This window comes from Sminthopsis crassicaudata, chromosome 1 (assembly GCF_048593235.1).
Source record: "Sminthopsis crassicaudata isolate SCR6 chromosome 1, ASM4859323v1, whole genome shotgun sequence".
In the NCBI taxonomy this organism is placed as follows: Eukaryota; Metazoa; Chordata; class Mammalia; order Dasyuromorphia; family Dasyuridae; genus Sminthopsis; species Sminthopsis crassicaudata.
The window spans coordinates 24056187-24081620 of record NC_133617.1 but is presented as its reverse complement, the minus strand read 5'-3'; the positions used below and the strand labels follow the sequence as shown (position 1 = coordinate 24081620).

Here is a 25434-nt window from a genome sequence, read left to right as displayed (position 1 = left end):
GTTGTTTGCAAGGCTCTGTGCTGGGCAATCATAGCTCTAGTTCTATTGATCCTTTTTTCTGTAAGTTGCAAAATCCTTGCTTCCCTGGGTGGTAGTGGGTAGCACTATCTCACAAGGCTAAGAGATCTCTGGACCTACAAGCATTTTCACAAACCGAGACAACTTGTTCTTTTCTCGTTGGTTGTCCCCAAACCTCCTCCTTCTAGGATCTAAGAATGCAAGAACTTGAAGAGACCCCAGGAACCATATAATCCAACCTTTTAGAGGAAAAACTAAAGTCCAGGAAAATCAAATAATCTCACCAGAGTCCAGCCCATTCATGAAGAGCAGAGTTGCATTTAGAATCCAGATCCTCAAACTCCTAAACTGGTATATGCTCTAAAATATTATGACTCTCAGGTCCTGCTAGGATCAACCTAAATTTGGTCACCAATAAGGCCCTGAACTCAGGTGGTGTCGGGGGTCAGAGAAAGGGAAATATATAAGGCAGCCTATTGTTTTTTTCTTTCATAATTTTTGTCACACTTCCTTTCAGACTCCCTTTTGCCTTGAGTCATAGAGTAATACAGCATATGCTCATTTGAATGTGTCTCCCTCCTCCCACCAGGAATTCCCAGAATTCCCTTCTTCTAGCCTGTACTACTTTTAGCACGGGTACACTGGCATCTCATTTTACACAATGATTGCAGTCCTGCAAAGTTTCACATTTCACTTTTTTTGTAAGTCAAACCTAAATTCTTTCACTGACTTACATTAGAATTTCATAAATGCCTACTTTCCCCAACTCCAGCCCCATTTCTCATTGACCTAGATATTTAGAACACAGAATTTATTTTTCTCTTTAACATTTTTTTTAAAAATATATAAATGATACATAAATTAATACATAAATATATGAGGAACATTTTTTTTTTGACCTGATCTGATTTGGTAGAAGGATTGGTATAAGGAACTCCCAAGGAGGATTATTTCCTCTGTCAATAGAGATTCTACAACTTCTATTCTTGAAGAGTTGACCAAATAATTTATAATTTAATATGCTTATTTACTATTTTATTTCCCTCCAATTACATATAAAACAATTCTACCATTAATTAAAAATTTTTTTTTTTGAATCCAAATTCTTTTCCTTCTCTTCCCCCTCATTCAGAAGGCAAACAATTTGATAAAGGCTATACAAGTGCAGTCATAGAAAACATGTGTCCTTATTTGACGAGGTCATTTAGAGGTTAAATGATTTTCTTGGAGTCAGACAATATATGTCAGAGACTGGATTTGAACTCAGGTCTTTCTATGTGTCTGACTTCATTTAATATTGCCTCTTTATCCATCCACTCTCTCTTATGGGAAACTTATTAGTCAAATGGACTTTTTGTAATTCAGATCAGCTTCTCTTAATTTTTATACTTTATAAGATCATATTTTCACATTATAAATATATATATATATATATAATATATATATTAAAGCAGGGCTCATCTGTAATGACTATAGCTCATGTATTGATTGGACTTAGGGGCCAGATTCATAAGCACTTAAGTTGAGGTACCACTGTTTAATCTTGGATAAGTCTCTTGTTCCTCTGAGTTCCAGAGTCTCTCTTACAAAGGCTGGTTTAACCTTGATGGGCAGTAGAATTGACATCAATTACATTGTCCAGATTTAGGAATTGAGAGACTCACAAACTGTAGATAGGGAGCCAGCAGGGGGCGCTGTGGGCATTATTATTATTATTATTATTATTATTATTATTATTATTATTATTATTATTATTATTATTATTATTTCCTTGGGGAGTTGGGAATTGGGGTAGGGGGAGAGAGGAAAATTCTTTCCTTCATTTGGCCAAACCACATCCTGGTGATGGCCTCTCAAATGTCGATGTAATCACTTTCTGCTTCCTCCCAGAATCACCATGATTTCTTTCAAAAATCTCATTTGCCTGCAGTCCCTTCCTTCTGTGCAAGAGAAATGCTGAAGCCCGGGAGCCTGATGAGCTGTTCCTCTCCCCTCACCCAAAATGTGCTTAGTTGGTGAAACTCTTGGGCTTCCTCCTGCTGGGCCTCTTGTAGATATCAAAATGTGCTTAGATAGATAAGGGCATGGGCGGACTTGGGAACAGTGGACGGAAGCCCGCCTGGCTGTGTGGGTGGACCCAGAACTGTTCCTTCTGCAGGGCGGGGGCCAAAGGGTACCTTTTCCAAGGGCATTATTGATGCAGCATAAAGCATAGGAACCCAGTTATGGTTGCAATCAGGGGGTTCTGTCTTCCCACTGGGACCAGTTATTGATTTACCATGGGTGATGTGGGCAATTCTCTAGAGTCCAGTGGTCCTCAAACTTTTTAAATAGGGGGCCAGTTCACTGCTCCTCAGACTGTTGGAGGCCGGACTATAGTAAAAACAAAAGCTTACCCTCTGTCTCCGCCCCTCAGCCCATTTGCCATAACCCGGTGGGCCACATAAACATCCTCAGCCTGCCACATCTGGCCTGTGGGCCGTAGTTTGAGAACCCCTGCTCTAGACTATCAATAACTTTGGGGTTGCCCCACTGTAGTTTTCCCTTAGATATTTTTCCCCAGTTTGTAACACATACATAGACTTGTTTATGTAAACTAGGGAAAGGAACAATCACGGAATCCCAGAATTGGAAGCCTTCAATTTATAGATGGGGAAACTGAGGCACAGAACAACTAGGTTAAGGAACTTGCCTGAAATGAGAAGGCTGAGAGCTTAAGTTAAAGTCTCTGATTTTACAGAAAAGTAAACTGAGATCAAGGGAGTGTAAGTGCCTTGCTTCAAGTTACACAGGCAGTAAATGTAATTTGAACTCAGGCCTTTGGAGTCTAGAGCCAATGATCTTTCCATGATGTAGTGTAGCCTCCCTAGGTTCTGTTCCCACCATCCTAGTAGACCATTTTATGACTGATGTTCTTAAGTATATCTTTGTTTTTAAACTGCTCGTCTACATCTTGATATCTGAGAGATATGCCATGAGTTGACCCAAGAGTCAATCAGTTCTTGACTGGTACATAAAAAGTACATTAAAAGGGGGGCATTTGATTTTTTGAAGAATTGCACATGTTTAACCTATATTGAATTGCTCTGTTGTCATAGAGGGTTCAGTACATTCAATCTCCATTTGGGTACACATCATTTTCCTGCCCTTATGACTTATAATCCACAATGCATTTAAGCATTCACACTTGAAAGTCTTCTGGGTTTTAGGGGGCACTGATAGCTCAATGCTTGCTTCCCTGTCATGTCACTCTCTCTGATTTCTATTAAGGTTTGTAGATTTGGGGCTCAAGAGGCTACTGATTTTCTCCTTGTATTTTGCCTGTCATTGATTGCGATTTTATGGTCTTGAACAGGTAAACTTCCACCAAAAGAATGGCTAACTGAGAAGAGGGATTAATATACTTTCCCGCTCTTTGTTGTTGTTATCTAGGTGTGTCAAACTCTTAATGACCCAATTTGGGGTTTCTTGGCAAAGATACTGGAATGGGTTACCATTTCCTTCTCCAGTTCATTTCACAGATGAGGAAACTGAGGCAAACAAGGGTTAAGTGACTTGTGCAGGGTCACATAGCTAATAAGTGTTAAGTGTTTGAGACCCAATTTGAACTTAGGTTCTCCTGACTCCAGTCTGGCACTCTGTCTACTATGTACTAGCTGTTCTATGTTTCACTCTTTAAAAATAAATACATGTATAAAAGAACTCTTTATTAAAAGATGAGAACATAATATTAAATAGGAAAAAAGAGAATCTTTTAGAACATATTTTAAAAGAACTAAACACTGAGGGACAGACTAATACTTTGCACAGTCATCTTTAACTTTAATCTATTCCTATCTCTAACCTAATTCATAAATCTTGATGAAAAAAATTTTCATGCAATTGTATTTTAGATCTCTTAACTTGCAGTCAAAAGATCTTCCCAGAGCCCAGATATAGTGTTTAGGACAATGCTTGGTACATAGAAAACATTTAGTGTTTGTTTATTTACTGACTGAAGGTAACAATGGATCCAAAGTCCCTGCAGTAGCCTTACAGATATGATACATGACTTTGGAGGAGTCATTTTTGCCTGTGTCTTCTTATACAAGTGCCGAAATAATTAAAATAATTAAAAATTAATTTAAAATCATTCTTTCTTTTTTTCATGTTTTTCTATGTAAGACAACAAGAAGGAAGATTCCATAGTCCCACGGGATTCCCTTGTCTATCCAACTATGATGGTCTTTTCTCAATTAGAAGGGGATTTTCTAATTTAAAAAAGAGGGATAGAGAGCCTGGTCTTCTTGATAGGAATTACCCATTGCCATTTGAATTTTGTCAGTCCTATAAATAACAGTGTTTATTTTCTACATGTGAGAAAGCTCCTAGCAATAATTGGAAGTCTGTTGCCAAAAACATGGCTTCTGATACTCACTTATTTCTTGTAAATCAGGATTTCTTCATCTTCTCTGTGTGATGGTCCCCACAGACATTTCCAACTCTATAATTCTTATGCATATAGTCAGTCTTTGAGGCTGATGGGAGGTTCAAGAACACTAACAATAATAACTAACACATAAGGTTAACTAAATGAAGTAAGGGATAGTGTGCTGGACCTACTCATAATGGCCTGCATTCAAATCCAGTCTCACATACTTATTAGCTCTGTGACCCTGGAAAAGTCACATAATCCTGTTGGTCTCTGTAAAATGAGTCGGAGAAGGAAATGGCAAACCACTCCAGTATCTTCTCCCAGAAAACCCCAGTGAAATAACAAAAAGTTGGATATGACCGAAAATGAATGAATAATAAAAACTTTGGTAGTGTTTTAATGTTCACAAAGTGCTTTATGGATATTCTCATTTAATCATCACCACAACCCTTGGTGCTATTATTGACTATATTTTACACATGAGGACACTGAGGCTGAGAGAGGATTAAGTGATTTTCTTGTATGGGTTTCAGGTAGGATTTGGACTCAAATGTTCCTGATTTGGTCTGACACACTAATAATCATACTACTTAGCTGCCTCATATCCCAAAGCCCTCATTTTTCCTTTTCCCATCATAGTCACCACCCTTCACTATCTATCACAGGAGACAGACAGAACATTGGGATGGAAGACACAGCAAAATCAGGAGTAAGCAAAAATATGAGACCCTGTTTCAGTGTTGAGAATTGGAGAGAAAATTCATCCTTCTGAGAAGGATGATTTTGAAAGGAGGAGGGAAAAGCCAAAGAGGTTGGAACAGTGGAGGGAGAGATGAATTCTTACCTGGAATTAGGGCTTTGAAGATTCTGACGGCTGAGGAGCCGGGCAGCAGATACTCGTTTTTTGTGAATGCTGTACAGACCTAGGGGGAAGAAATCTCCTGATTTGGGGCTGCCAGTTGTCATCAAAGCCATCTTTAAGCCAGCCCCCCCCCCCCCTCATCCTTACCCCACCCATTCCACCTTGGTTTCATCTGGGCTGCAATCATATAATTGTTTTGTTATTCAGAATTTTCATTCCTGTCTAACTCTTTGTGACCTCATTTGGGGTTTTCTTAGAGTAATTTGTCATTTCTTTCTTCATTTTACAGATGAGGAAACTGAGGCCAACAAGTGGAAGTGATTTGCTCAGGGTCACACTGCTAGTAAATATCTGAGGCAGCATCTGAACTCACATCCTCCTAACTCCAGGCCCAGCACTCTATCCACTACAGCGCCACCTAGCTGCCCACATCATATAATAGCTAACATTCACACAGCACTGCAAATGTTCTAATTTAATCATCACAATCTTGGGAAATATGGGCAATTATTCCAATTTTACAAATATTTATCCCCATTTTACAGCTGAATAAACTATAGATAGAGGTTAAATGATTCCCCTGAGGTCCCCTTAACTAGTATGTATCTGAGGCAGCATTTGAATCAGGTGTTTCTGGCTCCAGGCCCAGCACTCTATCCACTAGAGCGCCACCTAGCTGCATATCATATAATAGCTACCATTCACACAGCACTCTGCAAATGTTATGTCATTTAATCATCACAACCTTGGGAGGTAGAGGCTATTATCCCCATTCTACAGATGAATAAACCATAGACAGAGGTTAAATGATTTCCCCAAGGTCCCCCAACTAGTATGTGTCTTAGGCAGCATTTGAACTCAGGTGTTTCTGACCCCAAGTCGAGTGCTCTATCCACTGAGCCACCTGGTTTCGCTAATCATATCCTGTTACTCCGCTTGCTTTTGGCAGCTACTTATCTCCATTACCTACTTCTAACTCAGTCCAGGACCTTTCCTTTGCCTCATCATCCCTTTAGAATAACTTTCCACTGCCTCCTTCCCCTCCTCCCTGGACTCTTTGCAGATGCACTGCAGCTTGCCCTGAGCCAACTGAGGACAAGGGAAGATTCAGATCCTCTCGAGTTCGTCATCCCTATCTTCTTTCCGTCCCTTGAATGCAGAATGATAACACCAGCTCATGTGTCTGGAATACTTTACCAGGCACACCCTAGGATCATAGAGTAGAAAGAGACCTTGAAAACAATCTCTCTAGCCACTTCATTCTTCCAGATGAGGAAATGGAGGCAAACAGGGTTAAGTGACTTGCCCAGGGTCCCACAGGTACTAAATGTCTGAGATTGGATTTGAACTCAGATCTTCCTGACTCAAGGGCCTGCCAATTCACCCACTGTGCCCCCTAGCTGTCCTATAGGTATCAGTGGTCTCTGCCATTAGAATGTAAGCTCCTTGAGGATAGGAATGATTTTTTTAGCTTTTCTTTGTATTTTAGGATTTATTACAATGCACAAATTAAATATTCATTGACTGATTGAATGACTCAGTTGAAGCCATTAAGGATCCTGGTAGTGAGATATAATAAGGTGAGTCTAGGAGACCTAAAAAGAGATTCATTTTTCTCCTGAGCACTAATGAATTTTGAGCTTTGATTGTTCCCTTAGCTCTCCAATATGGAAACTCTACTGAATATGAGGCGAGATTTTTATTAATAGCTAGATGGTTCAATAGGTAGAACACTGGATGTAGAAGAACTGAGTTCACACTTTACCTCAGAATTTTATCAGCTTTGTAACCCTGGTCAAGTCACTTAATCTCTGTCAACCTCAGTTTCCCCACCTATGAAATAGGGATAATAATAACTTTTACCCCTTATCAGTAATAATCTTACTGATTGAGGTTAAGTTATTTATTCAAAGTCACACAAGTGTCAGATAATGGGCCAAGCTGGAATTCTAACTCATGGATCATAGATCAAGAATTTGAGAAGGAACTTTAGAGGCCATTTAATGCAACCCTCTCATTTTGGGAAACTGAGGCAGAAAGAAGTAAAATGACTTGCCCCAAATTGAAGAGGCAACAAATAGCAGACCTGGGGAGTCAGAGATCCTTGCCCCAAATTGAAGAGGCAACAAATAGCAGAATTGGGGAGTCAGAGATCCTCTGTTGTGAGGATTAAGTGAGATGTTGTTTGCAGAGCACTCTGCAAACCTTTAAGTGAAAGATAAATGCTAGCTGTTCTCATTAGCCATACACACATATTCAGCTTGACATGGCTAGCACTATCAGTGCCAAAGAGAAGGGGAAAGGCATAGGTCCCTACCTTGGGTGAGCTCTGGAGCTTCAGCCACATAGGTCAGCCGGAACTTGTTCCTCTTCCAACTTCGGTCATTGCTGATAAGGGAGTTGTTGGCTTTCTCTATGTTGACATCATCCCCCACACAGAACACATCACAGGCTGCCTGTAGCATTCAAAGAGTTTTCAGAAATCTCCCATCATTCTTTGGGGTGGTGGACCCTGGATCCCTCCCTTTTCCCAGTCTGTTCCTACCCAAATATCCTGCACTTTTAAATAAATTCAATGTTTTATTAAAAACTTGACATCTAAAACCATTATATACTCACTAAGTATACTTAATATCAATGTATATTATATTAGGATAAATTTAAGTAGCTCTCCTTTCTCCTTCATCCCCATGAGGATCTTTAACAAGAGATCCTCAGATATAATTACATTTATTCTGTTAATTTTTTATTTACTAGATAGGATGATCTTTTTAGATTTGGAAGAGACCTTAGAAGTCATTTAGTTCAATTCCCTCAATTTTATAAGTGAAAAACTGATTGAGGTTATTTATTCAAGGTCACATAAGTGTCAGATAATGGGCCAAGCTGGGATTCCAACTCATGGATCATAGATCAAGAATTTGAGAAGGGGTTTAAAGGCCATTCATTTAATGCAACCCTCTCATTTTAGGAAACTGAGGCAGAAAGAAGTAAAATGACTTGCCCAAAATTGAAGAGGCAACAAATAGCAGAACTGGGGGGTCAGAGATCCTCTGACTCCAAGGATAGCCCTACTCCAAGTTGCCTCCTCTATTTGAGCCTCCAAAGAGTTTTGTCAGGTTGTCTTTTAAGATATATCCTCATTTTACAGATGAAGAAACTGAGGCAGTGAGACATAAGTGACTTGTTTAAGGTTACACAGGCAGCAAGAATCAAAGACAGAATTCAAATCCAGGTCCTGCAACACCACATCTGCACCATTTGTATTATAAATGCTGCTTCTTGTAAACGTGGTCTATTAAATGGTTAGAGCTAAAGTATCCTCCATACAATTGATGTTGTTCCCCCACCCTTTTATTATTTCACACAGGTCATTCCAGATTTCTCTGTACTCCTCATACTTGTCAGTCTTAATTGAATTATTCTATCCTGTTTCATTAAAATAGAGAATAAGACTGGATTTAAGATTTTATTGATATAGGGAACTTTAGAGTTGAGGAATATTTCCTTTCTTTCTTCTTTCTTTCTTTCTTTCTTTCTTTCTTTCTTTCTTTCTTTCTTTCTTTCTTTCTTTCTTTCTTTCTTTCTTTCTTTCTTTCTTTCTTTCTTTCTTTCTTTCTTTCTTTCTTTCTTTCTTTCTTTCTCTCTCTCTCTCTCTCTCTCTCTCTCTCTTTCTTTCTTTCTTTCTTTCTTTCTTTCTTTCTTTCTTTCTTTCTTTCTTTCTTTCTTTCTTTCTTTCTTTCTTTCTTTCTTTCTTTCTTTCTTTCTTTCTTTTTTTCCTGAGGCAATTGGGGTTAAGTGACTTGCTCAGGGTCACACAGCGAAGAGCTAAGTATCTGAGACCAGATTGAACTCAGATCCTTCTGACTTCAGAGCTGTTGCTCTATCCGCTGCACCAACTGGTTGCCCTGTGGAGGAATATTCTTTAGCAAACAATTCCCACTTAAAGGCAGACAGTTGCTGAGAGCATGGAGAGGCTAAGTGATTTTCTCTGAGAATATCAGTCAATCAATATTTGTTAAGCATCTACTTTTGCCAGGAACTGTTCTAATCCTGAAGTATAAAAAAGGCAAAAGGTAGCTCCTGACCTCAAGAAGCTTACAATCTAGTGGGAACAAACTAAGCTTTTATATAGATTCCATTTTGTATCAGGCAGTGTGCTGAATAATGGGGTACAAAAAAGGCAAAAAGGTAGCCCCTGCCCTCAAGAAGCTTACCATCTAATGGGGGAAAGAGCATTTATATAGCTCTTACTATGTGCTAGGTTCTGTGCTAAGTGCTTTACACATCTATCATTTGATCCCTACAACATCCCTGTGAAGTAGGTGCTGCTATAATACCCATTTTACAGTTGAGGAACCTGAGGCAAATAGAGGTAAATGATTTGTCCAGAATCATACATCCCTGACCTTTCTGGCTTCGAGGGTAGGCTCTCCATCTACTACACCCACACTGATTGTCTACATTAATGTCCCACAATTTATTGTTTCCTCCCCTATGGCTGGGCATTTAGATGACTTCCAATGATTCTCCCCTTCCCAAATTCTTCCCCTTCAGCTATAAAACAAGGGGATTGGACTAGATGATCTCTAAGATTGTTTTGAGCTTTAAATCTATGATGCTACTTAGTAAATAATAATACATAACAATCCCATTCTAAAAAATGTCTTTGAATAGATATATCTTTTGTGAGAAACAGCTAGGTGGCACTGCAGTGGATAGAATATGGAGTCTAGAGTCATCTTCCTGAATTCAAATATGACTTCAGATACCTTCTAGCTATATGATTCTGGATATGTCACCTAACTGGCTTTGCCTCAGTTTCCTCATTTGTAAAATGAACTGGAGAAGGAAGTGACAAACCACTCCAGTATCTCTGCCAAGAAAATCCTAAATGGGGTTACAAAGAAACAGACGTGACTGAAAAACAACAAGATCTTTTGTGAGAGGTCTACCCCTGCTAGAATATCAGCATTTTGAGGGAAGGTACTTCTCTGTATCACAAACAGTGCTTTAGCATAGTGTCTGGTGGAAAGCAGGATCAGAGGATCATAACCCGACTCAGCATACCCTCTGACATTAATTCTTTACTCTGCAAGTTGTTCTAATGTTCCAGCTTCATCAAGGATAATGATGCTTCAAGAGTCAGCTCAATTCCTCTCTTTCACAGGATTCCCTTTTCAGTCCACCCCATCCAGTCTCCCCTCTTAAAATTGCCTTTAATTTATCTGAATGGATCCTTTATTAACAATTATTAGTATATCATCTCTCCCAATAGAAAGTAAACTTTGTGAGGGCAAAGATCGTTTTCTTTTTGTTTTTCTTTGCATAATTTAACATAAGGCCTGAAATACAGTAGGTACTAAATAAATGCTTCACTGACTTCCTAGTTAAATTCTCCTCCTCTTCTCTGTTTCCTGTCTCTTTCTCTCCTTTTCTTCCTTCTTCCCTTCTGTCTCTATCCGTCTATCACACACACACACACACACACACCACACACACACACACACACACACACACACACCACACACATACACATACAGAGACACACATGCCTCTTGATCATCACTGGCAGTCTACCTTTCTCATTCTCTCTGTCTGTCTGTTTCCCTTCCCCTTCCCTCTCTTCTCTTCTTCTTCTCTCCCTGTCTCTCCAAACACACACACACACACACACACACACACACACACACACACACACACACACACACCACACACACATACACATACAGAGACACACATACCTCTTGACCATCACTGGCAGTCTACCTTTCTCATTCTCTCTGTCTGTCTGTTTCCCTTCCCCTTCCCTCTCTTCTCTTCTTCTTCTCTCCCTGTCTCTCCAAACACACACACACACACACACACAGACACACACAGACATACACACACACACAGATATGTCTAAGAAAGCCAAAGTATACCTCAGATACCCATAGCTTCTTATACAATCCTCTTTCTTCTGCTCCTTTGTGTACTGAAAGGTTGATATTTGGTGGTGATGGTGAAATTCACAATTATGAAGAAAATTAAAAGAAATAAAGCAAAGGCGATGGACTCGAACACTGTCTAGCTCTGACGTTTTATGATCCCACATGGAAAAACACCTGGATTATAATAGCAGCTGGTGATGCAGTGGGTAGATCTCTGGGTCTGGAATAAGGAAGATCTGAATTCAAATGCAGCCTCAGATACTTTTTTAAGCTGTGGGAATCTCGAGAGGTCACTTAACCTCTGCCTCAGTTTCCTTACCTTCAAAATGGCAATACATAGTATTTCCTTTGCATTGTTGTGAGAATCAAATGAGATAATATTTGTAAAGTGCTTAGCACAATGCTTGGCATATAGTAGGTAGAATAACAAAAATAAAAACTGGGATTTATATGGCTTGGAACATTGGAATTCTGAACCACTTTTGTGTCCGTTTGATGTATGGCAATCTGGTGGCACCTATGGATCCCTTCTCAGAATCGTGTTTTTAAATGTATAAAATAAAATAAAAATACATGGGTTCCAAGGGAAACCACTTATATCAAACTAGTTTTTAAAATATTCACTGCTTTCCTCCCAAATTCACAAGCCCACCATCCCCAAAATTTATCCATTGCTCTCCTTGATGAAGATGGGTTACATTAGAACTTTTGCTCTTGATCCAGATTCTTTCAAAGTCCCCTTCCCATGACAAGGAAACCTGTTACCTTGAAAACCTTCTTGGCCCATGTTCTGAAGGCTTCTTCCTGACCACAGAGCTCATCCCCTTCCCTCATCTTCAGGATGCGTTCCCCGCCAAGTTCTTCAAGGAGGGTGTCCACTGCGTGGCCAAAGGCACAGAAGTGGGGGTACGCCCTCGATCCAAGGCCAAACACTGAGAATCTGCCAGCAGGACAAGACAAAAATCATATTTTTTTTCTGTCTCTCTATTCCCATTTCCTAGCATTGTGTCTGACATATTAAGGACTGGGTTAGGGAAAGTCAATGATTGGAGTGAAGTTGTTTGGGAAGTCATTAAAAAATACCAACCACAGTTCACTTCCCATAGTGTTTTAAGTTTTACAAAGTTCTTTAAAATTTTTAATTAAAATTTTTTTCCCCTGAGGCTGGGGTTAAGTGACTTGCCCAGGGTCACACAGTTAGGAAGTGTTAAGTGTCTGAGATCAGATTTGAACTCGGGTCCTCCTGAATTCAGGGCTGGTGCTCTATCCACTGCGCCACCTAGCTGCCCCTTTAATTAAAATTTAATTTTAATAAATTGACTAAATGAAATTGGTATTTCCCTCTATGAAGCAGAACAGAAAAAGGGAATTGTAAATGAAATGATGAATCTCTCTTATGTACATCTCACTTTTTCTTACAAACTATTTTAGCTGCATTTTCTCTTTGATGCTTACAATTATGGAAAGCTTGAAGTGTCAAGAGTATTACGTCTCCCCTCCCAAACCCAGTAACAGATGTGGAAAGTGAGGCTGAGGATGCTTAGTGATAGTGTTTTAGTCTTTCAGATTAAGGTTTAAGGACCAAGGAGGAGGCAGTAGGCCTTTTAGAACCTGCTGGGGCTCACCTCAAGTACTAGATAGATCCTTTATGAAGCTTTCCTTGATGCCCCAATCATAAATGCTCCCTTAGTAGCTGGGTAGTATAGGGGATAGAGTACTGGGCTTAGAAGCCATTGGAGCTCACCTCACGTATTATCTCCTTCATGAAGCTTTCCTCAATACCCCAAACATAAGTGGTCCCCTAGCAGCTAGATAATGTAAGGGATAGAATACTGGGCCTGGAAGCAGAAAGACTCATCTTCTTAAATTCAAAACCAGGTTCAGACATGTACTAACTTTGTAACCTTGACCAGTCACTTAACTCGGTTTGCCTCAGTTTCCTCATCTGTAAAATGAACTGGAGTAAAGGAAATGGCAAACAATTCCAGCATCTCTGCTAAGAAAACTCCAAATGGGATCCTGGAGAGTTGGTGGACTACATTAGAATCTCTACTCTTGATTCAGATTCTTCCAAAGTCCCCTTCCCACTGCAAGGAAACCAGTTACCCTGAAGACCTTCCTTTCTCTCTCCCTCTCTCCAAGTGAAACAAGTAAACAACAGTCAAAAGTGATGGTTCCTTCCTCTCACATTTTCCTGTAGTGCTGTGTATAAACCTCTTTTTTGCCCCAATGAATTACTTAATGAATTATTTAAACACCTGCTCCGTGATCCTAGGCAAGCCACTTAACTCAGTGTTTTGAGAACTCTTTAACACTAGAAAGGACAGAAAAGGTGTCAACCTGCATTTGTAGAGTGGGCTTCCTTAAAAGAGAGTTCCTGGTACCAATAGAACTACAATTCTGCTCCCTATCTTTATTCTCATTCCTACTATGTGCCAGGTACTGTGGATACAATATAGAAAATCCATTTCTGTTTCCATATTGTTTTCTCCAGTGGAACATGTACTTCTTGAAGGTAGGTCTTGTGAGACTTTGTTCTCTCTCTCTCTCTCTCTCTCTCTCTCTCTCTCTCTCTCTCTCTCTCTCTCTCTCTCTCTCTCTCTCTCTCTCTCTCTCTCTTTTTTTTTCCTGAGGCTGGGGTAAAGTGACTTGCCCAGGGTCACACAGCTAGGAAGTGTTAAGTATCCGAGACCAGATTTGAACTCTGGTTTTCCTTAATTTCAAGGCTGGTGCTCTATCCACTGCACCACCTAGCTGCTTCTGACTTTGCCTCTTTTTATCACCAGTATTTAGCACAAAGCTTTGCACACAGCTGGTGCTTAATAAGTGGTGGTTGAACTGTATTGAATTTTCTCCATTACTCAATCCCAAATACTTTTTGTCCTGCTTTCCTGATCTTTCTTCAGCAGAAGAAAGTCTTTTCCTATTCTTCTTTCTCTCTCTTTCCTCTCTCTCTCCTCCTTTGCTCTTTCTTTCTCTCCTCTCCTTTAGGGCAGGAAGTCTCACCTTCCTGATTCTAAGCCCAGTGCTATATCAACTGTCTAACTGTCTTAAGAAAGAAAGGGTAGTGGGCTCTAATTAGGCTCAGTATAGAAGAAGACCCTCAGGGAATCTATAGAAAGCAATAGTGGAAGAGAAATATTCAGAGCCTGGGAATGTTCATGAGGATTATCTAGAGACAGGGCAGTTGGAGTACTGGGACTCATTTTCCTGAATCAAAACCCAGCTTTAGACACTAGCTGTGTGACTTGGGTAAATCACTTAACTCTATTTGCCTCAATTTCCTCATCTGTAAAATGGACAGGAGAGGGAAATGGCAAATAATTCCTGTATCTCTGCCAAGAAAACCCTAAATGGAGTCATGAAGTTTGGACATGTTTGAACAACAACTCAAACAGCAAACTAAAGAAAGCAGATGTAAGAGGTGACATATCAGGAAGAAGCAGACAGCTCCTATGAGAAAACATTACTTCTTGTGGCCAGTTGGGAGGTAAGGCTGGCCCTTAAACACAAGAATGCTGGATATTTGGGGAGGAGGAACTAAAAAAGGGAGAAAATGACAATGGAAAGGACACAGAAACCTCCCTAAACTTGGATGTGATCATTTTTGTTGCTACCCATGATCCTCAGCTTCCCTGAGTGCCCCCATGCTCACCTCACATTGGCCAGGGGCCCAGCACTTTCAAAATTGTCTCTCAGGTCGGGTCCATCACTTGAAGATTTCCGGGCATCAGAGTATGAGGAGACGCTATTGAACCGGACTTTGTAGCTTCTGCAAAAAGCAGTAGGAACAAATGAGCACTGAGGTATTGAGACCCTTCTGGAAGCAGGTGAGGAAGAAGGAGAAGGGGTACGTGCATGAGCAGGGCCTCTGATGGGTGCTGAAATCTGGCCCAGAAGGGGCTGAGCCAAGGATCCAGGGGCCATCTGGGTAGTGTGGGCTGGGAAGCATTTTTTTTTTAATTTTTTTTATTATATATATATATATATATATATATATATATATATTTTTTTTTTTATAATATTATCCCTTGTATTCATTTTTCCAAATTATCCCCCCCTCCCTCTATTCCCTCCCTCCGATGACAGGCAATCCCATACATTTTACATGTGTTACAATATAGTCTAGGTACAATACATGTGTGTGAATATCATTTTCTTGTTGCACAATAAACATTAGAATCCGAAGGTACATGCAACCTGGGCAGACAGATATTAGTGCTAACAATTTACATTCACTTGGGAAGCATTTTTACAGGGCAAACCTTTGCTGTGGAGCAAGTTCAAGGTTCACCCAGTTTCCAGGTCCCTGCAACCCCCTGATTTTTTTTCCTTCCTCAAACCTGCTGTGATATCTGATTACATTTCCTAGACCTGCTTTCATTGTTCATAGACAAGTCTCCCCTTTCTGTTCAGCTTCTGTCAGTCTTTACCCACATTGTAAAAAGCGGCTTTTAATTATCTGTCCAGGGAGACAAAAAGCAAAGGGGGAGAGAAAGAAGTAGGTGAGAGGAGCTGTCATATAGTAGAAATGGAAAGGGATAGATGCTGGAGATGGAAAAAAGAGGAGAGGAGAAATGGGGGAGATGGGAGAGGAAAGGAGAAGAGAAAGGAACTGAAGAAGAGATGGAGAGAAGAAATAGAAAGGAGTGATGAAAAGAGGGAAGATGAATAGGAAAGATGGAAAAGGAGGGATGGAAAAGAGAACACAAATGGAAGAAGGAATAGAAAGGAGAAGAGAGATGACTAATAGAGATGGAGAAGAGAAAGAAAGTAAAGGAGAGATGAAGAAGATTAGAAAGCTAGAAAGGATGGAGATGAAAGAATAGATGGAAAGGGGAGGAAAGATGAAAAATAGAAAATAGATGAAGAAGAGAGAAAAAAAGGAGAACAAATAAAGAAGAAGAGAAGACCCATTTAATACAGAATGGCAAATAACTTTTTTCTTTCTTTTTTTCATTTTTCCTTTTTTTAAAATATTTAAAAAAATTACGTTTAACTCTAGAATTTATCATGTGATTAACTTTTTTTTTTACAGTTTTACCATCTTAATTATGTTTTATTTACACCAATGTTAATATAAGTTTGCATCCCCTTGAATACATACTAACTTCAGATGGAGACTGTGGGAGGGAGGAGGAAAAGAGGCAGCTGGGTAGGGGGAAAGCAACTATTGGGTATCTGTGAGGCTGAGTTCTGTACCCCCAGGGATCCCCAGGGAGCCAAGTTGGCAGAAGGCGACGGCATTGTCGGTTGGTTCTTCATCAGGCTCCCTGCACTGCTGCCCGCTGGAGCAAAGGGAAGGGGAGCACACTTCTTGCTGGTCTTCCAGTGGCTGTTGGTGTAGCCTGGGAATCTCCATGGGAGGTTTGTTAGTTTGGAACTGATTTAAGTGGTGGGGTTGCCCCAAGCTTCTTGTCTTCTCAGGGAAACTGATACTATTCTCAGTGGAGTATCCTACCTCTGAATGCTTTCCAATCGATAGTCTCACCTGCAACCCATTCTACCATGGACTTACTATCAATCCTGTGATATATTAACATTTTAAAATCATAGGCTCTTGACTCAGAGTTGGAAGGAAACCTGAGAGGTCATGGAGTAGTACTTCCCTGTCCAGGGTCATATAGCCAGTAAGTATCTGAGGCAAGATTTAAACCAGTGGTTCTCAAATTTTTTAAATAGGGGGCCAGTTCACTGTCCCTCAGACTGTGGGAGGGCCGGACTATAGTAAAAACAAAAGCTCACCCTCTGTCTCCACCCCTCAGCCCATTTGCCATAACCCAGTGGCCACATCTGACCCACAGGCCGTAGTTTGAGAACCTCTGACTAAGGTAGGGTATTTCCCTACCTGAGTCTTTCTGGAGACTTGGGGCGCAGAAATGAGGGGGACAGGGGTTGACAGGCAGACTCCTCAAATACAGAAGACAGATACCGTGTTTTTCCTGAGTCTTCTTTCCTCTAAGTTGAACATCCCTGATTCTTTCATTCAATTTCCATATGACATGAACTTCCTCATTTGGGTGGCCTTCCTCCAGACACTCCCCAATGACCACTGGCTTTTCCTGTCATTACTTGTGTAACCATGGAAAGTTCACTTAACGTCCACCCCCATGGACCTCAGTTTCCTTATTTGTTAAACGAAGGGGATCGACTATGACTTGGGATGTCCATGCTAGTCCTCCATCTGAGAGGATCTGTTCTAAACTGTGTTACCCAGAGCTGAAAGGAGTATTTCAAATATGGTCTGACCATGAGCAGAGAGCTGCGGCGGGACTAATGCTTTCTCATTCTGGGGCCTCATGTCTCATTCACTGCAGCCAATGGAAGGAGAGTTGTTTTTTTCCCTCCCAAGGTTAGCAGGAGAGCCACACAAAACCCTTGTGATCTCAGCCATTCATTGGAAACTCGTGACTGAACCAAAATCAAATTTCCCCTTAAGAATTGATGACTCTGGTCTAGAAGACCAAACCCCAAACTCAAACCAAGAACCCCCCCAAAAAACAAAAACAGAATTGGAAAAAGAAACGAGCCAAGAGCAAAAGACAGAAGCTTGTGCACCCTGGTAGCAGTGGTTCTGATTTGGGTGGCCTTCAAAGTTTTCTCTCAAGCATCAGGAAAGTGCTAAATATATGGATGTGTATTTATTGTCCCAAAATAGATGCCTCAAATTGAGTCATATCACCAAACAGGCCGCCGCTTTCATGCAAGCCGATCAGAGAGGTAGCCGCATTGTTAGCGCAGGGCAGCTGGCCATGGGAATAAAAATAATTCCCTGGATTTTTATAACATTTTAAAACTCCCCTCCCCTTCCCTCATGCTTTCAGAGCCATGATCTCATCCCATTTTCATAGCAACCTCAGGAGAGAGAAAAAGACAGGCGGGAGCTTCCTCATTTGTTGGATGAGGAGACTGAGTTTCAGATTGGTTAAGTGAGTGGCCTGAGGTCACACAGCAAGTTAGTGGCTCAGTTCCAGCTTTGCACACTTCCCATGGGACCATGCAGAGTAAGGAAGGCTTGATGGGAAGCTGCAGCTTTGGTGGTTAGCTTGGGAACTCAGCAGACACACAGTCTACCTGTCCTGACTGTCCCGCACTGTAGCCAGGTTATACACTTCCGTTTGTTCATAGGGAGGTGATGGCCCTCTACGGGGAAAGAAAGGCAAGGGTTCCCAGGACCTAGAGAGGAGAACCAATAGAGCCCCATCTCTCCCTGGAGAGGGGGGTCAGGGGGGAACCCTCATGAGATCAGCAGTCTGGGTAGGGCCCCCCCTAGGTGGGAGAAGGAAGCTTCCAGGAAAAATGGGAAGGATATAATAAATGAACACAACTCACATTTCTATAGCACTTCAGTTTGCAAGATATGTTGCTTAGAAAGACCTTGTGGACAGTGACTCTGGATTCAGAGGACTGGATTCAAATCCTACCTTTGTGTATCTTCATTTCCCAACCTTTCTTCATCTGTAAAATGAGAGGGCTAGACTAGGAAGCCTCTGAGGTCCTTTGCAAATGGAAATCTACAGGTATATGATGTTAACAAGGCACCAATTGTCCTTCCCATTTGAGAGAGGAGGAAACTGGGATTCAGAGAGAAATGACTAATCCACAGTCAATTCATCTTTAAGTCTGAGTTCCCAAGGTTACAAAGCATACAGAAGGGAGACCCGCTTGCTTTTCCCAAATAGAAAAAGTCCATAATTCCAGATTCAGGTACAAGGCAAACCTGTCCCAAACTACTGAAAAGACAAATTTAGAAAACAATCTTTTGGGGACAAGAGAAGGAAAATAATTAGAAACTCAGTTAATCCCTTTTAATTTGAATATATAGCCCAAAGGGGAAACACTCAATAATGACACCTGACATTGCTATCATGATTTAAACTATTCTAAACACCTTTGAATTTATTCTCTCATCAGACCTCTTGCTTCAGCTTTGTATCATAGGAAGCCCACAGATTATTGTTTCCATTTGACAAATCAGGAAACCGAGGCAGCTAGCTGCCAGAATATCAGTAGTCAATGAGACCTAAGTATGAATCCCACTTTAGATACCTATTTACTTTATGAATATGAACAAATCATTTATTCCTTTCTGTTTTCATTTTTTTGCTCTTTTTTAATCTGTAAAATTGAGATAATAACCTTGCAAACCTCAAGGTACTATATAAATGTGAACTCATTATTATTAAGCAACTTATTTAAATTTCAGGTTAGGAAGCAAGTGATGTTAAGTTTCATGGGCTATTGACATCCATCAGTTTTAGTCAGTGGAATTCTCTCCGTGACTCGGAGCCCAGTTCCCTACTGACAAAGAGTCAGACGTGACGGAACAATGACAAAATGTTCAGACTAAAAATTGTGAACCCCAGGGGCCAGCCATACAATTGTCGGGTACTCAGGGTCAGGACCAGGTTCTCAGTGGGATGAGAGAGACCTGAAAATATAAATCACTTACTTCCTTTCCTCCTGCACAGAGTTGGGGTGCCTCATTTCCATCAAAGCACAGCCAAATTTCTGGAGACCAAGAGAGAGAAGAGAAAGATTAGTCCGATTATCATGAAATCTGGCCCAAGGTCGGGCACTGGTGCTGTATAATCCTGGCAAGCAGACTTCAGTTAGAAAATGACAGACTTTGGGGCCGCTAGGTGGCACAGTGGAGAGAGCACCAGCCTTAAAGTCAGGAGTTCAAATCTGTATGACCCTGGGCAAGTCATTTAACCCCAAGTGCCTCAGGGGGGAAAAAAAAGTCAGACTTTATGGCTTCCTGGAAGCTAGGCTCTCAGAGTCAGGTATAGACAGGCATTTCTCTGAGCACCCATTTGGCCCAAAGATGGCTACAAGTAGAGGGGGAACATTTATCTACAAATAAGAATAATAGTAGTAAAGTAGCTAGGTTGCACCATAGTGAACAGAGCATTGGAAGATTCATCATTTTAAGTTCAAATCGAGTCTCAGACAAGTCACTCCCCCCTGCTTGCTTCAGTTTCCTCATCTGCCAAATAAGCTGGAGAAGGAAATGGCAAACCAGTCCCAAATCTTTGCCAAGAGAACCAACAAATAAGGTTGTCAAGATTCTGACGTAATTGAAAATGACCGAATATACAAATCCTGACTGTGTCTCAGTTTCTTAATTAAAAAAAAATAAGAATATTGGATTAAATAACCTCTGAGAGTCTTCCTGGCTCTAAATCTGTGGTCCACTTATCTCACATGAGCCCCATCATAACTCTGGGAAGTAGAAGCCGAGATATTTTTATTCCCATTTTACAGATGAGGAACCAGACTCACAGAGGTAAGTGATTTGCCCAGAGTCATAAAGCTAATAAGTTCAGAGGCAGGATTTGAATCTGGGTGTTGACTAACTTCAAGTCTAGAGCTCTGTTCCCTATGTGACTTTGCTTCTGTTGCCTCGGGAGATGCAGCCCTTTATCAAAATGGCTTTTTATAGTTCAATTCCAATTTTTATTAAGCATTTGCTGTATGCAAAGGCAGATGCTAGGCATTGAAGATACAAAGGCAAACTTTTAAAAAGGCCCCCTTCCTTCAAACAGTTTAGAGCTAGAGTATGCTAGAGACAACTTGGAGAGCTGGTTGCTAATTTTTGTGTGTGAACATTTTGTCATTGTTTAGAAGTATCTGACTCTTTGTTTTCTTGGCAAAGATACTGGAGTGCTTTGCTATTTCTTTCTCTAGCTTGTTTGACAGATTAGGAAACTGAGGCAAACAGATTTAAGTGACTGCCCAGGGTCACACAGCTGAGGTCAAATTTGAAATCAGGAAAAGGAACCTTCCTTTCTCCACATCTGGCACTCTATCCACTGTGCCAGCTGGCAAATGCTACAATTTAAGATTTGATTTATTGTTTTATTGATGACCTAGACTTAAGAAAGTACAGAGAAAATATTAACGTTCTCTCTTTCCTTTTTTTGAGAACTTATTGTTAAACAACAACACATTCCTGCTTACAACCTGATGGGAGAAGATACAAATGGTACACAGATGAGATTCTGCGTTTATTTATCCAAGTTCATATCATTTCCCCACAGTTGAATATAATCTCCTTGAAGGCAGGGACTGGTTCACTTTTGTCTTTGTACCTAAAGAGCCTCGCTCATGTCTGACACACAGGGGGCACTTAATATATGCTTGCTGAATTAATGGATGCATACAAACAAAAATGAATGAAGCAAATTGAATAAATACAGAGAGCTTGTTAAGGAGATCAAGGAGGATTGGCTAGGTGGAGGAATCTGAATCAGTCTCTCAGTGTGTGGTGATGATATGTCCCATAATTCCTTTCTCTGTATGGCTCTAATAGGATTTGGATTAGACCTTTCTAGGTTTACGAGTATTTTTCCTTCAGTCTTTCCCCCAAACTGGGTGCATACTCTTGAATGCTCAACCTACCTCTCCATTCTCTGGAGGATCTCCATTGCCAAAGGTGCTAGTAACCACCAAGACCAGCGTCTCGTGTTCTAGGTGGACGATGTCATATTCTTCCATGGACATGACCTTTAAGAAAGAAAGAGAGAGAGAAAGAATGAAGGAGACAGTGAGAACAAGTAAGGGAAGACTAGAAGAAGACAGGAGAAAGCGAGAGATTGAGAGAGCGAGAGCGAAAGTGAGAGCGAGAGCGAGAGCGAGAGCGAGAGAGAGAGAGAGAGAGAGAGAGAGAGAGAGAGAGAGAGAGAGAGAGAGAGAGAGATGTTTGCCAGGTGCCTTTTTTTTTTCTTTTTTTTTTTCTTCTTCTGCATGGAAGCCAGACCCATGAATCATAGCCAGCAGGTCTTACTTTTAGGTGATTTGTTATTGAAACTGAAGGTTGATCATGTGACCCGGGACAGCAATGATTCATCCCTCCCAAGTACAAAATAGCAAAATAGTGTGCAGGGGTTCGGGGCACAGATAAAAATGACTCAATATTTGTCATCCAGAAGCTGCCATGATACTGGAAGAGGGAAATTTTTTCGCTGGTAAGTATGATACTGTCTAAAAATTTGGGGTAGGTAACGTCCTGTCATACGTCACTTCAATAGATCCTTTGAATGAAGGATGAACAACAAAGTAGAACAATAGATAAAGTGGGATTTGGAGTCCAAAGGGTCTACATTGAAATTCTGCTTTAGATATTTACAAGCTATGTGACATTTCTATGTCTGTTATCTTTTTTTTTTCTTTTTTAAAGTTTTTTTTTTTTTAATTTTCAAAATATAAGCATGGTAACTTTCAACATTCACCTTTGTAAAAGCTTGTGTTCAAAAAAATTTCCCTCTCTTCCCCCCACCTCCTTTCCTAGATGGCAAGTAATCTAATATATGTTAAATTTGTGCAGTTCTTATATACATATTTCTACATTTATCATGCTGTACTAGAAACATCAGATCAAAAAGGAAAAAAAAAAGAGAAAGGAAAAAAAAAAGCAAACAAAAACAGTAAAAAAGTGAAAATACTATATTGCGATGCACATTCAGTTCCCACAACTCTCTGGGTATAGATGGCTCTCGAAGATCCCAAGATCATTGGAACTGCCCTGAATCATCTCATTGTTGGAAAGAGCCACGTCCATCAGAATTGATCATCGTTGTTGTTGCCATGTATAATGATCTCCTAGTTCTGCTTAGAACTCAGCATCAGTTGATGTCTCTCCAAGCCTCTCTGTATTCATCCTGCTGGTCATTTCTTACAGAACAATAATATTCTATTACATTCATATAACATAATTTATTCATCCATTCCCCAATTGATGGGTATCCATTCGATTCCCAGTTTCTTGCTACTATAAAAGGGCTGCCACAAACATTTTTTATGCCTCAGTTTTCTTCTCTGTAAAATGGGGATAACTTCCCCAGTGTTGTAGTAAAGATCAAATAAGATTCTATTTGTAAAGCCCTTAGCATAGTTCCTGGCACATAGTGAATTATTATCGAAATTAGAGTCGTTCGTGTGTCTGACTGAGGCTGATCAGATCAATATGAGCTCAGAATGCTCTGCCACAGGTTGGATACAAATATCCACATGAACACTTGAAGTAGTTTCTCTCACTTTACGCCTCTTGTGTTTCTTCTGAGCTAATTCACTTCTTCTTTTCTCATAGAGCACAGCAGCATCTCGGATGAGGGCATGCTCGCTGGTCCTGGGTTAGTGTCTCCTGAATCTATAAGTGTGCACATTCCATGCACCGATGGTGAGTGGAATCAACCTTGTAGGAGTTTTTGTACATTTTTTGGTGTGTTTTGACTGCACAGTGGGATCCCTGCCTGCCATGGTTGGGTAAACACACATTTTTTAGGATTCCTTTTCTAGCCCCTTCCTCTCACACAGAGGTGGGCAGTGTCATCCTTAAAGGGCTGCCCAATCACCCAGGTGGCTGCTGCTTCCAGTGAGGAGATAACTCTATGGTCTGGCCTGCGTATGAGCAAGATTGGGACTCCAGCTCCCAGGGTGTCCACCCTTGCTGCTTCAGCCCTCATCCATCACCATAGTGGTTTGAGGGTAGAAATGATAAAATGGTATGGTGATGCCTTTTGATTCACCCATCAATTGGATTTAAGTGAGGCAGAATTACACAAAATTGTCGGCTTCACTCTGTCTCCCAGAGCCACCACTGTCCAGTGGCAGGACAGAGTCAAGATGAGCAGTGATGACTTGAGATGCACTGGATGACCTTGTGTTTTCGATGTCTGACCAAGCTCTAAGCACGCCATGACACTCACTTCAGCCGCCTTTATGGCCATTGGAATTGTTCTCATCCACCCATTCCACTAGGGGATGTTTTTACATGTGGGGGGTGACTGCTGATGGTTTCTTACAGAACAATAATATTCCATAACATTCATATATCCCAACTCACCATAGACTCCTTGATTATCTTCAGTCCTTCTGCCCAAATGGCTTACCAGAATGTGGCTCTGGAGCCACAGGTAGACTTAGGCAGATTTCCATCAAAGGTAGAAAGCAGCCTTGTAAAAACTTCAGCATTCCTCACCCAGAGGTACCAGTCTTCCCTGAATATATTCAATGTCTTCTGGCACACAGTAGGTGCTTAGAAAATGCTTTTTTTTCCTTCCTTGGAGCCAGGGAGAATGGGTTCAAGTCCTGCCCTGACTGGATTATTTGACTCTGAGCAAGTTACTTAGCTTCTCAGTATCCTATGCAATTCTATAAGCTTCAGAGAACATCCACTGCTAGAGGCAATTTCATAATTGGAAATTCTGTTTGCAAATGAAATCATAGTTTGGTCCACTAAGAGCAACAAAAGAATTAAGGGAAAAGATAATAAGCATTTATTAAATGCCTATTATTTGTCAGGCACTATACTAATCTCTTTCCAGGTTTTGTCTCATTTGAATGAGAGAAAGAAATTATATACATGCTATTAAATATAAAAGCTAGCTAGATGATATAGTGGATAGGGGCCTGGAGTCAAGAAGACCTGAATTCAAAATCAGCTTTAATCACTTAGCATTTATGATCCAAGGCTAGTCACAACTTTTCTTTGTCTCAGCTTCCTCATCTACAAAATGGGAATGATAGCACTTACATTGAAGGATCATTATGAGGGCCAAATAAGATAATATTTGTAAAGTACATAGATCATGTCGGGTATACGATAGGTGCTCTATAAATGCTATTATTAATCATATTAGATAGTAAAGGATCTTATATAATGTTTCACAATTTGCAAAATGCTTTAGAAACAATGGCTTATCTGAGCTTCACAACAATCCTTGTAAGTAGGATTACAAATATTATTCATTTCACAGTTAAGGAAATGGAGACTCATAGAACCTTAAACTCATCAGGAAATGCAAACTCATAGCTTTGCCCCTGGTTGTAGAACTGATAAGTATCAGAGGTGCAATTTGAAGCCAGGCCCAATTTCTGACTTCAAGTCCAGAATTGTGGTGTGTCTTGGTTCCATGGACTCTTTCTCCATCCCTAGTACTTCAAGAGGAGCAATAAAATAACAAATAATTCTAGTATTTTTATAGCATTTTACATATATCATTTGGTCCTTGCAACAGTTCTATGAAGTAGGTACTATTATTATGATCCCCATTTTATAGATGAGGAAGCTGAGGCAGACAGAGATGAAATGATTTGCTAGGTCATTTGGCTAGTGTCTGAACTCAGATCTTCTTGACTCCAGAATCAGCTCTCTTTCCATTGTATCACCCAGCTAGCTACCTAGTGTAAAAGCAAAAGCCACC

General features: G+C 40.5%; 1 protein-coding gene across 2 annotated transcripts in view; it reads right to left on the bottom strand.

Annotated features, from left to right (window-relative positions):
• The window catches only part of NOS1 (nitric oxide synthase 1), a gene marked incomplete at its 3' end in the record, with an annotated part of 137393 nt that overhangs the window by 9135 nt on the left and 102824 nt on the right, over positions 1–25434 (bottom strand). Inside the window, 7 exon segments of one of the 2 annotated variants that reach the window (XM_074296753.1) lie at positions 5277–5355; positions 7612–7750; positions 11993–12167; positions 14883–14999; positions 18302–18403; positions 19680–19738; positions 21632–21736. In XM_074296753.1, the coding sequence (XP_074152854.1) occupies positions 5277–5355; positions 7612–7750; positions 11993–12167; positions 14883–14999; positions 18302–18403; positions 19680–19738; positions 21632–21736 (776 nt within the window). 2 annotated transcript variants of the gene reach the window in all.